This window comes from Prunus avium, chromosome 3 (assembly GCF_965620075.1).
Source record: "Prunus avium chromosome 3, drPruAviu1.hap1.1, whole genome shotgun sequence".
NCBI lineage: Eukaryota > Viridiplantae > Streptophyta > Magnoliopsida > Rosales > Rosaceae > Prunus > Prunus avium.
Genome location: NC_142286.1, coordinates 5,341,393 through 5,355,766, shown reverse-complemented (window position 1 = coordinate 5,355,766; position 14,374 = coordinate 5,341,393). Strand labels below are relative to the sequence as shown.

Here is a 14,374-nt window from a genome sequence, read left to right as displayed (position 1 = left end):
CATTTTCTATTTTTGGTACTCAAGAACACTCGCAAGGTCTTCTCTGAGTACCACAATGTGTCTATTGACACTCATAAGGTATTCATAGCACTCAGTACAGTGGGGTTCTTGCGGAAGCCCATCTGTACATTCACAACAGAGAGGTCCTTGCGGGAGCTCTGTGTAAATAGCAATCATTACCAATTTGAGAAGATCAACACTGTGGGGCTCTTGTAGAAACGCATATGTACCCTCACAACGGAGAGGTCCTTGCGAGAGCTCTTTGTGTAAATATCACGATTACCGCCAATTTGAGAGGATTTGTTTACATTTTCCAATGCCGAGACCCCTCTTGATATCAGACATTTCTTAATATCAAACATGGAGGAATTTTCAGGCTTCTGTACAATGGCCTCACACACATTTTTTGCCTGCAAGTTAGTTGTACTGAAAAGAATACTCAAATGAATTAGTTTATACATTCTCAATGGTATTGTGACAGAGCTTCGTGTCTTCTTTGCCTATTTCTGCAGCAGTTCTGGTATTTTTCTTCTATGTAGCCCTTTTACGTTTTCTCTCCTCTGCGTTTTTTGCCTTTTGTTTTCTCCCCTTTCTTTTTCTCTCTCCCCCTTTTGCTCACTAATGGTCCCTTTTTATAGACCCAGAGAAACTGAAAGGAGTGGAGCCAGTTATGGGTTCACGTACTGTGTGGATACCATATGTGGGAGTAACTTCCCATTTTCAATCAACTCCTCAACTCCACACTCCATAGTCACGTACTTGAAGCACATTCTATTAGTGCTTTCAATATATTAATATTAATTCATTTTGGGCCTTAACAAATTTAGCAATAAGTCCACAAGACCATTTTAGCTATGAGCCAACTTCTTTAAACTTGGGCCAAAATTTAATTTGATGTCAATGAATTTTTTTATTTCAACAGTCCTTAATGGAATCACATTCTTACACTAATAGATAATCAATAAAAAAGCAATAATGGAATCACATTCTTACACCAATAGCTGAACACGAATCAATCATATTGAAGAGATACATATATGGTGCATGTTGTACCGTATTTATATGATAATGAATAATGATCTAGTATTTTCCTTTACAAAATAACCTTATACAATCAAGCGTTTTCTTTTACAAAATATCCTTATAAGTTCATTCACAAGACGGATTTGAAAAAACAAGTGATAAGAAACAAATATAAGTGCAATAACTAGGCAATACCACAACACTACAATGGAAATACGATGACAATACAAATGCAATAGGGGAGCAATACAATGGCAATACAAAAACTCCACATTCCCACTATAATTTCATTCCACATTCCCACTATATATTCATAATCTACAACATATTACAAAAAGGATGTGACATCCTTAATGGAATCACATTTTACACTCCTATATCGTCAAAATACCCTCGAGCAAGGAATGGACAGAGAGGCTTCTGTAAAAGTTGAGGTATAATGATCTTCCTCTATTCAAAAAACAACAATCATATCTGTTTTTGCATAGTGATTTTTATTACATCATTCGTATAATGAGCACCCCTGTAAAAGTTTAGGTATAAGGAGCATCTTTAACTACCCAGAAGAAGACAATGAAACAATAAATAAATAAAACTGACAAAATACTATGAAACTAATATTCCACAATCTCTTTGTAAATGAAGAACATACAGCAGGGACAAAACACAATACATCATTCGTCAAACTAGGGGAGTAGATTAGCCATAACAAACCACGTTTTTGTGAAACCTACTTGTTTGATTGCCGAGACTTGAAAAAAATACTTGTTTGATTGCCAGTGTTTATTTTTTAGCATTCATTCTTTGTTCTTAACTCCTATTTTAACTATCCTATGTTGCCTTTTATATCGAAGAGCAAAAACACATAATAGTAAAAATCCAAAACAGAGTATGGTGAAGGCTTTGATCCGTGAGTGAAGGCCCAAAGCTTAAGCATTAAGGAAGACCCAACTTTGACCACACAAAAAAGGAAGACCCAAAAGGCGCCAAAGGCCCAGAAATTAAAAAGCAATCAAAACGACGTCGTAGCCGCTTTTGAGCCGTCAAACACGACGCGACAGAGCGGCAACAGGCGGGTCCTTCCACACAAACACCGACTCACACGCACTCAAGAGATATCATATCTGCCGTCAGATCATCAAAACGAACGGCTGTGATCTGCGACATACTAGAGAAAAAGAAAAAAAAAAAGTAGGCCCAACAAAAAACATACGACACCAGTAAAGTAAAAAGAAATAATTAGTATTTTCCAACCTATGTGGAAATTCATAGTCACTTGGGTCCACTGACGTGGGCCAATCGGCTACCAGAAAAAAAACAACCACATCACCTGCACCTGCAGTGAGGTTTACAAAGTCTTCACCATACTTTTTACAACAAAATGACCACAATTACCACTACACCAAATGCTAGTTAGCGAGAAGTAGGAAATTAAGGCCCTTAATTACCCATTTATTTTTTCTTTTTAAAACTTGTTGTACCAGTTCTAACACGGCAGAACAAAACTAGAGTTTGTTTAATTCCTGGTGAGAGATCAATTTAGTTTTGGTTGTTTGGACATTGATTTAGTCGTTTCTCCCTATGTCCATGTCAGCATAATATTCTACATAATTTTGAGTGGTGCCTAGTGCACTATAAATCTCATTCACAACATAAGCTTTTGGGGTCTTGTTTTCAGTCATCTGAGACTCTTTGGATTTCAAACGGGAAATACATTTCTCTGAATTTTTAGTTTTGTTTTTCTTATTTGCGCAAATTTTGTTGGAGTTTTCTTCAGGTAGCATGGCGTCCATTATTGCAAGCTTGCCTCCACCACTTTTCGCTGCCCATGGTAGAAATAATACCTTCTGCAGAGCTCTTCCAAAACTCCCAGTTTCTCCCATTAGAGGTGAGCCTCCTCAGAGATACCGAAGCTGCTATTTTGGGTTTTTTTTTCTTTCTTTGAAATTTGAGTTGTACTTAAACTACTCTTTTTTATTTGACAGAGTTTCTGCTTTATTTGTTTGTTATTTTATTTTCCTTAAATAAGTTATTCTATTTGATGAGCTGAGTTGAAATAATAATCAATTTTATGTTGAGGGTGTCTGTTTGGTTGTTTTCAGTGAAGTGTGAAGGTGAAAATCAGCTAGTTTAGTTGAAAATTGGGGCAATCTGGTCAAAGTTCTGTGTTTCCATGTTACATGGAGGAAGGATTTGTTGAATTATGGTATTTGACTATAAGATTTTAAAGGATTGGAAAACTCAGATAAGCTAGCTAATGCAGTATATAAGATATTAATTTCTGTAATGAAATTTATAGAAGAAGAAAAAGAAGAAATAAGGTCAACAGAAGTAATCTTAATGGAACTCCCCAACAATTTAGAATAGAAACTCTGTGGGGAATTGATTGAAGTAAACAATTGAATCCGAAACACTAGGTTTAAGTTATCGGAATTTTTTGGGGTTGATGATTATGAGTCTCAGTGTCATATCAAATTCAATTTGACATGCAAATATTCCATACCTTGGCTGCATTGTTGTCTCATATTAGGTGCATAATTTTCTTACATTGCAGAGAGACAGAATCGTGCTTCTGTCGTGGTGAAGGCTACTGGGGAAAGCTCGGAGTCTTCGAACTCCCTTAGTATTGTAAAATCTGTTCAGAATGTCGTAAGCTCTTACCCTCTGTGTTCTTGTAATCACATCTTGTTTATGTCTGGTTTGTGTTGTGTTTATTCAATCAAAAAAGCATTGTTTGGCAAAATCAAATCATGTTATGCTTGGGTGAGCTTGGATCTTTATGCAATATTTCCATTCTTCTTTTCTTTCCTCTAATGGTTTTCAATTGTGTGCTAAGTTCATAGCTTCCTCCTTTATTAAATTGCAAGAAAGGGTGTCTATTTCTCATCTATGAGATAATTGACTGCGATATGTTCCGCTAATAAGCTAAGAATTTATAGTTTTCCAACGTTTGGTCAGTTTATTTTTTCCACATTAAGCAGTAGTTTCTTCATTCCATAGAAATGACGAGTTAATTTTGGTTTCTTTTTAAATGTCAGTCTCAATATTTTCTTGATCTTGTTATGATTTGAAACAGTGGGATAACTCGGAAGATCGGCCAGGTCTTGTTGGTTTGGGGTTTGCAGCTATAGTTGCATTTTGGGCATCATCGAATCTGATTACAGTAATTTCTGGATCTCTCTCTTCTTTACGTTGTTAACAGGAAATGATTTACTCAAATAAAACAAGAGTCGTTGCAACTGTAGATAGGATCGATCTTATATGTACTAATACCGACTAGAATCATCTGGTTTCTTCACTGACCCATTTTTCAGATACCTTGGGGTGGTGTTGAGAAATCAACTTCAAAGTTTCCACACCTAGTCATATTGCTCCAACCTAGGATAGATTTTTTAAGAAGACAACCAACACACTAGTTTAGAGCAATTGCATTTGCCTACATCTTATGGTATTATTTGCAGATTTTTTAACTTTGCCACACACATACACTGTTTTCATCAGTGAACTGACTTTCAGCTTCTTGACCCAAAAAAAAACAAAAAAAAACACATTCAGCTTAAAAGGAGTTCTTACGGTTTAATGCCCCTCCCCACTGTTTATGTGTATAGGCCATCGACAAGTTGCCGCTTATCCCAAGTGTGCTAGAATTTGTTGGAATACTTTATTCTTCGGTAAGTATGTGTTACATGTATTATGTAGTTGGTTGCTAAGGAGAAAGTTTTTATTTAAGTTTTCCTTTGGTAGGGCAACTTTCACATATGTAGTCTTTATTTACTCTTGTTTCATTCAAATATTAATTTGCCTCTCTCTCTCTGTATTTGTTTCAGTGGTTTATATATCGATATCTCTTATTCAAGCCAGATCGGTAAGAGAAAATCCGATGACTTACAATTTTATTTTGCTTTGAAAATAAGAAAGATTACCTTATGCATGACTTTTAGATTTAGATGGTGCAACCAAATCTTTGTGTAACTTCAGTTGTAATACAAGCAGATGCTGTTCAGTAGTTTTCTACTAAGAACTCACTTGGATTTTCTCCTTTTGTCCACAGGGAAGAGTTTTTCCAAATCGTCAACAAATCAATATCAGATATCTTGGGCCAGTGAATTTGTAATCAATCCCAACTGATATTGGGGCAAATGTGCAATTCCAGATATGAGAATGTATTTTGGGGAAGGGATTGACAGGAAGTGGGTGGAGTGAGAGAGCAATTTGTACAACATTTGCTCACATTTTATTGTGGTGGATCATTTCCTTATCTCTCTTGGTTTCCATCTTTCGATGGAGAACCCTACTTGAAGTTGACCCAGAAAGCACATCCTACCATCTCTGGTCACCAAAACAATAGAATTAAAACCAAGTAGCTTAGCATGATTTAATCTGGAACCAAGTGCATGAACTATTTGAGCCTTAACAAACAATGGTAAATGATAATTAAATTATGAAGGGTAACATATTCAGAAGAAGAAAAGCATTGAAATTTCACTTATTAGTAAGAGAACTTGTTGTCCAAGTCCTTCATAATTGTTTCTCAGCACTAAGTACAGATTTATCAGTTCTTGGCCTATGGCCTAAACCCAACCTTTCATCATTTCAACTAGCAAATCAAGCTTCTCTCATCTGTACACATCTTGGGTGAGCCTTGTCCCAACAAGAAATGCATGTATCTCTCATCTTTTAGCTCATGTTGATCACAACACCTAATCTGCAGGGAAAATTACTCTCTATGAGCGGGAACATGTAGAGAGACTAGTGATGGGGCTTGTAGCTCAAGGTGGTTAAAAACAATTATCCTTTCTCGCTATAGCTTGTATCACCAAAGATAAAATAAAAAGGAACTTCATTATAATAATAAAAAATTTGTTGGGGATTTTTTTATGCGATTTTTTTGGTTGGGTTAACTTATAAATATTTTGGGATTAAATAAAGGCACCCAAAAATAATTTATTGCATGCTGGGACAACAAACGACGTCGTAGGCTTTTAATCGTACTCAGCACTTAAAAATTCACTTTACAGAGCTATCAGAATTCGGATCAACCCCCTATTGTCCGTCTCTTTCCACAAAACCACTCTCTAATTTCACCCTTCGTGAAACCAACCGTGAATCTCACAGAAGCTTCCTTCTTCAGCTCAAAAAGCATACGCCATGATTTGAATCACCAGGAATTAATCGGACCACCTCAACCAGGTTCATTTCTCTTTTGCCTTTTTCTGATTCGACCTATTTGGAATTGGATCTCGATCAGTTTTCAAATTTGATTTCAGTTTATGGTTGGTTCTTATAATTGAATTTGAATTGAATCTGATTCGGTGTTTTTTTTTAAAGAATGGCGTGGTTCAGTGGGAAAGTCTCTTTGGGGAACTTCCCCGATCTCGCCGGGGCCGTGAATAAGCTCCAGGAGAGCGTCAAGAACATCGAGAAGAATTTCGATAGCGCCCTTGGGTTCGAAGAAAAAGAGAAGGCCGAATCCGGTAATGAAGGTACTTCTCAAGCTCACACATTGTTCATATGTATCGCTCTGTCTCTTTTTTTTATTTTTTATTTGTGGTATTTTTGTTAATGATAATTATAGTACTGATTATTGGGTAGAGAAGGAGCTACATTCTATGCTTCATGAAGTAAAATGGCTGAGCAACTCAAATTTTGGTTTACACAACCAAGGCAAAAGGAAAATACTAATTTTGGAGCTTATATATGGTGGTTATATAAGTTGCAGTTTCCGTTAGTTGTAAATCATGATTTCCTTAGCGTATTTAATTGCATTGTGTTTCTAGTTTCGGGTAGAACAGAGTTTTCAATGATAAGATTAATTTGGAAAAAGGAATTCTGGTAGTTATGCTGTGTTATCTATTTTTGCATGAAAGTTGAAAGTAAGATGTCCCCTCTATATGTGTGACAGCTTCAGGATTATGGCCTTCGTCTACTGAAAGGAAATTGCTATTTGATCCTGTTATGTCCTTTATGGGACAAACAAATGAGGGAAGTAGTGTTGATTCATCACAGAAAGCTGAGTCTTCAGAGCATCCGCCAAAGGCTGACAAATCATCAGGGGAATATGAATCTCCACAGAAACCATCTACTGTTGAGGCAAAGGAATGGGTCAAAACAGAAACTTTACAACACTCTTCAATTGAACAGACGGCTGATAAGGAGGAAACTGAAGTTGTCAAGGAAGAAACAGATGATAAGCATGCTGCAACGGTGGAGGAAACAAAGACTGTGGTAGCAGAGCCTGAAAAATCTGAATCTGAATCATCTTCACTGCCAGTTGAGCCCTTTGAACCCACTGTTAAGAATGATGGCCCATCAGAATCTGTGGGTTCACAAGATGACAACAAGATTTCAGTAGTGGGACCCTCAGTAAATCCAGAAACATTGCAGGGTGAGTCAGGAGCTGTTGAAGTAGATCAAGTTGAGGAGGGTCATACTGTTCTTCCGCGTGAGGCACATGATGTTGATGTGCATGAGACTGTGGATGAACAAAAGACACAAGTAGAGCAGAAGGATGGACATATGACTCAGGCTGGAGAGATTGTTGAAACAGTTGCTATGGTTGAAGGTGAGACTCCAACTGATAGCCAGCCTGGAGGTTTGATTGAGCCCTCCAGTTTACACTCTGTTACCACTGGGGAAATTCATAGTGGTAGATCTTCTACCAATCAACCACCGGGTGTAAATCCTTCTGATGATGCTTCGGATGCGGTTTCTGAATCGGTTTCAAAAGAGCATAATGCCATTGTTGATGAACCTGAAGTTGAGCAACAAGCTGATGATAATGAAGTTGATGTTAAACAGCAACATCTGAGCTTAGGGGAAAATGCGTCTGACTCTTCAGATGCTATGATTGAATTGGAGAAGGTGAAGATGGAGATGAAGATGATGGAAGCTGCATTGCAAGGTGCTGCAAGACAGGCCCAGGTACATGATAAATGATTATGTAGCATCTTATTTGAGAGCTCATAAGATCACAACAATTTATTATTATCCCTGTTCATTTAGCGGAACACTTGAGACAATACTACTGAACTTCTTGACTGGATTTCTTTAATTTAGTAGCGCTGTCTACATATATCGGAGGTTTATGAAGGTTGCTTAGTTAACCCGAACACCTTTCCTCTTGCAGATGGTGTTGTCTGTGTCTGTGTCTGTTGATTTAGGAAAATAGAAACATTTTGTATTTCTGTATATGGTAATTAAGTTAAAGTAGCGACAAATACAAGAGAAGAATTATAATACTCTTTCTTCGTTGTGGATCTCTTGGGTTGCAGTTATGTTACATTGTTAATGTCTGTTTCATTGTATGTAATCTACAGTTCTGAACTTCTGATATATTTGATTCCTTTTCCAGGCAAAAGCTGATGAGATTGCAAAGTTTATGAACGAAAATGAGCAATTAAAATCTGCGATCGAGGATTTGAAGGTATGCATTTTATATATTTTTATACCTTCATTTGAGTAGATAAAATAATGACTTGATCATGCATGCTTTACTTTGATTTTTCACTCTTGGTGTATAATGCACTTGTATTTGCTACCATCTTCCATTTATAACCCAGCATAAAGGCAAATCACGGAAATTCTTATAGGGAGGTAGTTGCCCCCGCAGCTTGTCACTGAATGAAGCATCTGTGGAGAATTGTTGGATGAAATTATCTTTGCTATATTCATGCTACTTCCTCTTGTGGGTGGTTTATGTTGAGTTAATATTGAAATTTTAAAATGCATTCTTCTTTCAATTTTGATTTCAACATTTTCTTCAAAATTGTTTGTGTGTAAATGTAAAATAAAGGCATAGATTCTAATTTGACTATTCATTTTGCCCAAAAGCATTCCTGATGCTTGATCTTTGTTAGTGTAACATTCATGTTATGGAATTATAAGTTTGCACATACAATTTGATGGTTGTCTCATTATATGTTTCATGTTTTGGAAAATTTCTGGTATTTCTTGAAACCAACCACGGTTGACTAGTTCACATTCGCATTATCAATTTTTTTTTCTTTCCCAATTTGCTTTATCAGCCATATAGTATTGTAATTTTAATAATTATTTTTCTTATAGATGTTCACATATTAACGGGTGAAAATAATTGAACAGAGAAAATCCAATGATGCAGAAGTCGAGTCGCTGCGAGAGGAATACCATCAAAGGGTTGCAACACTTGAAAGGAAGGTAGGTCTTCTCATAAAGTCTTGTTTATAATTGTGCTTGGATTGATCTAGGTGTTATACGTGCCCCGTTATGTTTTTGATGAATTGGGTACTTGCCTATTTTTAATTCAGCTCCTGATAATTGGAGGGTCTATGCCAACTTGTGATTGCAGGTGTATGCTCTTACTAAGGAAAGGGACACGCTTCGGCGGGAGCAGAATAAGAAAAGTGATGCAGCTGCTCTTCTGAAGGAAAAGGATGAAATAATTAATCAAGTTATGGCTGAAGGTCTCTTTCTGTCCCTGTCTGTCTCTGTTTCTCTTGAGATGCTCAATATGTACATATTTTGTGCTTCATAGTGTATTTCAACCTAGCCAATGTTCTATTGTGGATGCAAGGAGGGTTTCTTTATGCAATCATATCAATCATTATGGAAATTCCTTCATTTATGCATTTTTATGTACCAGGTGAAGAACTTTCAAAAAAGCAGGCTGCTCAAGAAGGGCAGATTAGGAAATTAAGGGCTCAGGTATGCTAGCCGGTTTATTCATTGTCTGATTTTGTCATTCTTTAATCCTTTCACTGCTAGGTATTCTTATCTTTTTTCTCTGAAAACTAGATCAGAGAGTTTGAAGAAGAGAAGAAAGGGTTGATTACTAAACTTCAGGTAATTCAGTTATGTTAGAATCCTTAAAATTGTGGTTCTCTGATTTAGTTTGATAAAGACAACTCTTTCAGTCATCATAAAATTTGAAATGACATTGCAGTTACAGCACATAAATTGATGAAGCACTTGTTTTCCTTTTTTTCTCAAAGCTGCTTGCCGAAAGCTTCCATATTGGATAATGGATTATCCCACAGGATTTCTTGATCATATTTCTGTTTTTATGTCGCCTGCTTTCTTAGTAGTCAATTTCATAATATCTTAAAACAGTCAACTATTTTACCCCAGGAACATTATTATAATAGTTTATATGTTGTCTTACAAGCATATTCTAATTTAAATATCTAGAGGAACTACTGCCAAGGATATTATACACATGGTTAATGAATTTACATTTACTGAATTTGCCTGTGGTGCAAAATGCCTTTCATTACTAATATGCAAGTTTGTGGTTTACCTTCAGGTAGAAGAAAATAAAGTGGAGAGTATCAAGAGGGACAAGACGGCTACAGAAAAATTGCTGCAGGAAACTATAGAAAAGCACCAAACAGAACTCGCAGCACAGAAAGAGTATTATACTAATGCTTTGGCTGTTGCCAAGGAGGCAGAAGCGATGGCAGAGGCACGTGCCAACAGTGAAGCCAGATCTGAGCTTGAGAGTCGTCTAAGAGAGTCTGAGGAACGGGAAGCTATGCTAGTTCAGGCACTTGAAGAATTACGACAAACGCTGACTAGAACGGAGCAGCAGGTTTTTTATTCGAGTATTGTAATTGTTGGTTAATTTAGCTGACCTGCCAAAAGTGATGGCCTAAATGATCTATCTATTGTTTTTCAGGCAGTATTTAGGGAAGACATGCTTCGCCGGGACATTGAGGATCTTCAGAGACATTATCAAGTCCGTAAAGCTGTCTTTGATTGTCATTAAACCAATTTTTCACTTTTTTTTTATATTTCTTTTTTTGTTCCAATTGTTGCAAATATCTTGCAATTTATTTGACTTAGCTGTTGTTTTCTTCAGGCAAGTGAGCGGCGATGTGAGGAATTGATTACGCAAGTACCAGAATCTACCAGGCCTCTTCTTAGGCAGATTGAAGCTATGCAGGTTAATGCATATTCCAATGCTTTTTTTTTTAGACTACTTCAACACATTTTTTGGAAATATTCTCAGGATTTTTGTGCACTTTGGATGCTGGTCTTTAGTTTACTTGACTCAATCCTATGGAGTTGATTTCAGTTTTGATTGTTTCCCTGGTAACAGGAAACAACTTCAAGAAGGGCAGAAGCTTGGGCAGCTGTTGAGAGGTCTCTTAACTCTCGGCTCCAGGTTTGTGGAACGTCTTAGCCGTTATGGTTTTAATTTGAAATATGTACATATCATTGATCTTTTACTGCTTCTATAGGAAGCAGAGGCCAAAGCTGCGGCTGCTGAGGAAGGAGAGCGATCTGTGAATGAACGCTTGTCTCAAACCTTATCTCGAATTAATGTTCTTGAGGCTCAGGTTGGCTTTTTATTGGTTGTATCATTGGAAACTATCAATTATTGCTATCATTTTATTAACTTAAACCAGATATACACTTCAGATTTCATGTCTTAGAGCTGAACAATCCCAGTTAAGTAAGTCTCTAGAAAAGGAGAGACAAAGAGCAGCTGAAAATAGGCAGGAGTACCTTGCAGCAAAGGAAGAAGCTGATACTCAAGAAGGCCGTGCAAACCAGCTTGAAGAAGAAATTAGGGAACTCAGGCGAAAACATAAGCAAGAGTTACAAGATGCATTGATGCATAGGGAACTGCTACAGCAGGTGGTGCTTTGGGTTCCTTGATAAATTTTTATTTAAATTTATCAGTGTCAGTCTACTATATTTCAATGCCATGAAACCTGGGCTCTCGCCTCCTATTTATTTGTCGGGTTGTTAAATGAAGTTACCTTTCCCTTTAATATTTGTATTAGCAAGAGTTGATTTGAAGATCTGAAGTAAGGAGTAAGGCAATTGAAAAGGACGAAACAGTTGATAGAAAACTTCTCTGAGCATATCCAAAATTGAATTCCTTATTCAAAATATATAACATTAGTGATCATTAGCTTTCCTGAATTGAGTTTTTGATTTTGACAGGAGGTAGAAAAGGAGAAAGCTGCTAGGTTGGATTTGGAAAGGACATCTCGTGTGCGTTCTACTACTGTATCTGATCAAAGTGCTATAACAAGGCACAGTTCGGCTTTAGAGAATGGTATGATACTTTGGTTTATGTTACATCTGTTTTGATTGTCTGTCGTCTAGGCTATACATTTTGTAACTTTTAACAGGAAGCTTGAGCCGAAAACTGTCAAGTGCTAGCAGCCTGGGGAGCATGGAGGAAAGCTATTTTCTGCAAGCATCTTTGGACTCATCCGATAGTTTCTCTGAGAGGAGAAATGCTGGGGAGGCAACCATGAGCCCTTACTATATGAAGAGCATGACACCTAGTGCTTTTGAAGCTTCCCTTCGTCAGAAGGAGGGTGAACTTGCATCTTACATGTCTCGTTTGGTATGAATTACTTTCTGAGCTCCGCATATACAAAAATTTAATTCTACATTACTTATAGTGTTTGCTATGGTATTAAGTATTCCCTATTTGAGCTCTACTTAGAGCTGCTATTGTTGAAACTTGAAAGTAAAGCGTTATGTTTTCAAAAATTAAAAACTAAAGGATCTATCGTGGACTTTTGAGCCCCTTACAATATTTATTGTTGTGTTTTACCTAAGACGTTTTTCATCAATGTTACTCAGGCATCCATGGAATCCATTCGCGATTCTCTTGCTGAGGAGTTAGTCAAAATGACAGAACAGGTTGAGTTTCAATCTGTAATAATACTTTTGTGGAGGTATCTTGTTTATAATTGAGCTTGAAATTGATTACATTGCTGCAGTGTGAAAAGTTACGGGCAGAGGCTGGCATGTTACCCAGCATACGAGCAGAGCTAGATGCACTAAGGAGGCGGCACTCTGCTGCACTGGAGCTAATGGGCGAACGTGATGAGGAGGTACATTTAAGTTTCCAGTTGGAATTCTTTTGCAATGATAGTGAATCATTGATCTATGAATGCTGTGTACATGAGGCGTGTATTGAAATTATAAAAGAGAGAGAGAGAGAGAGAGAGAGAGAGAGAGAGAGAGAGAGAGAGAGAGAGAGAGAGAGAGAGACTTTTTCTGTATAGAATTTTAATTTATCCGTAAAAATCAGACAGCCTGCATAGGCAAACTTTCGACAGATGGAGGATTTATCTAATCTGCCTTCATATTTGTCTGCTATGCTGTTTTCTTTGTCCAGAGAAACCATCATCACTTTTCGAGTTTAAAATACTTGATATTAGTCGACATGAACCAAGTTCTGTTAACATGTATGACTAGTTGCACCAAAGTGAATAATTTCCCTTATTTGTCATTTTCCAATTTGTTCTATTTATCTACTCTATTTGGAATGCACAAAAATCGCCATTTTATGTCAAATCCTGATCTCAAAGTGGTTCCATGTGTCTGTCTAGCTGGAGGAACTTCGCGCAGATATTGTAGACTTGAAGGAGATGTACAGAGAGCAAGTAAACTTGCTTGTCAACAAGGTAATATTTTTCCCAGAAAAGCCTGAGTTATTTTTTTCCCTAAAAGCTCATGACTTTACCCTTCTAATGTCGTACAATTATATCTTCGCATGTATATCTACAGATCCAGATAATGAGTTCATCAGTTGGAGCCTAACCTTACTTTATAGTACTCGTCTTCGAATTCATGAAGTTCATGGTATATAGTTTTATATCTCATATTGTATACATACTGATGGCAATTGTTTGTTGAAAATTTATATTTGGATTCTGGGTCTCCCAAAGTTTTTCTTGGCCTAAGAGTTTGGGTAGCAACTATTGAAAGGATATATTATATGGCCGCCCTTGTTAAACATGTATGTAATTCAGGGGGATTTGTTGTATAGCATGAACCCTACTGTCACATTTCTTCTTCTTTATTTTTTCCAGGTTATAATGTTTCAAGTTTTGTTTTATTTGATTTACTTTATTAATAAAATGAATTCATTTTTTAAAAAATCCTTTTTCTCTAAGGATCGTTTATAATATTCAAGTAATTTTATTTCCTATGGTTCACCTTGCTAAAGAAATTCAAATCGTTCTGGTCAGAGAGAATTCAAATCGAAACCGTGAAGGTCGCATATTTGCTGAGACTAGATGCCCATTTTCGTCTGAATTTGGGTCTCAGGAAAATGTTCCCGCAGTTTTATTTGAGCACACAAGTTGGGCCGTGTCCGGTGCATGGAATTTGAGGAGCATGCTAAAACTCACCTACAACTAAGGAATTTGAGGAGCTTGCTAAAACTCACCTACAACTAAGGGCCGTTCGGTATACTATTTGGATTCAATTTTATAAACTCAAAAACAGATTTTAAGTCTAAAGCTATAAAAACTCATTTGGTAAGCTCATTTTTAAAAACCCGAACCCAAAATAAACTAAAAAAACACTCCCATTATTGAAATCAAAAACAGATTTTAAG

The 14,374-nt window shown here is 36.8% G+C and overlaps 3 protein-coding genes across 3 annotated transcripts in view; all 3 read left to right on the top strand.

Moving 5' to 3' along the window:
* The window catches only part of LOC110769492 (putative plastidic glucose transporter 3), a 62,965-nt gene that overhangs the window by 39,445 nt on the left and 9,146 nt on the right, over positions 1–14,374 (top strand). The window lies entirely within an intron of this gene.
* LOC110769457 (protein CURVATURE THYLAKOID 1C, chloroplastic) lies at positions 2,613–5,344 on the top strand. Its single transcript, XM_021973439.2, has 6 exons — positions 2,613–2,911; positions 3,578–3,672; positions 4,100–4,186; positions 4,632–4,694; positions 4,851–4,888; positions 5,075–5,344. The coding sequence occupies exons 1-6, from the start codon at positions 2,806–2,808 to the stop codon at positions 5,127–5,129; spliced, it is 444 nt and encodes a 147-aa protein (XP_021829131.1). The 5' UTR covers positions 2,613–2,805; the 3' UTR covers positions 5,130–5,344.
* On the top strand, positions 6,047–13,870 carry GC5 (golgin Putative 5). The gene is made up of 20 exons (XM_021973441.2): positions 6,047–6,213; positions 6,352–6,506; positions 6,926–7,944; positions 8,375–8,446; positions 9,124–9,198; positions 9,350–9,464; positions 9,644–9,705; positions 9,796–9,843; positions 10,304–10,588; positions 10,676–10,735; positions 10,859–10,942; positions 11,099–11,164; positions 11,241–11,339; positions 11,422–11,640; positions 11,953–12,067; positions 12,144–12,364; positions 12,607–12,666; positions 12,747–12,860; positions 13,362–13,436; positions 13,540–13,870. The coding sequence occupies exons 2-20, from the start codon at positions 6,353–6,355 to the stop codon at positions 13,570–13,572; spliced, it is 2,976 nt and encodes a 991-aa protein (XP_021829133.2). The 5' UTR covers positions 6,047–6,213; position 6,352; the 3' UTR covers positions 13,573–13,870.

Bases quoted from the DNA above. Each gene is read 5' to 3' on its own strand.
- LOC110769457 (XM_021973439.2), top strand. From the start codon at position 2,806: ATGGCGTCCATTATTGCAAGCTTGCCTCCACCACTTTTCGCTGCCCAT. The intron at 2,912-3,577 runs GTGAGCCTCCTC...CTTACATTGCAG, and splicing joins CCCAGTTTCTCCCATTAGAG to AGAGACAGAATCGTGCTTCT. The intron at 3,673-4,099 runs GTAAGCTCTTAC...GATTTGAAACAG, and splicing joins TAAAATCTGTTCAGAATGTC to TGGGATAACTCGGAAGATCG.
- GC5 (XM_021973441.2), top strand. From the start codon at position 6,353: ATGGCGTGGTTCAGTGGGAAAGTCTCTTTGGGGAACTTCCCCGATCTC. The intron at 9,199-9,349 runs GTAGGTCTTCTC...TTGTGATTGCAG, and splicing joins TTGCAACACTTGAAAGGAAG to GTGTATGCTCTTACTAAGGA. The intron at 12,667-12,746 runs GTTGAGTTTCAA...ACATTGCTGCAG, and splicing joins TAGTCAAAATGACAGAACAG to TGTGAAAAGTTACGGGCAGA.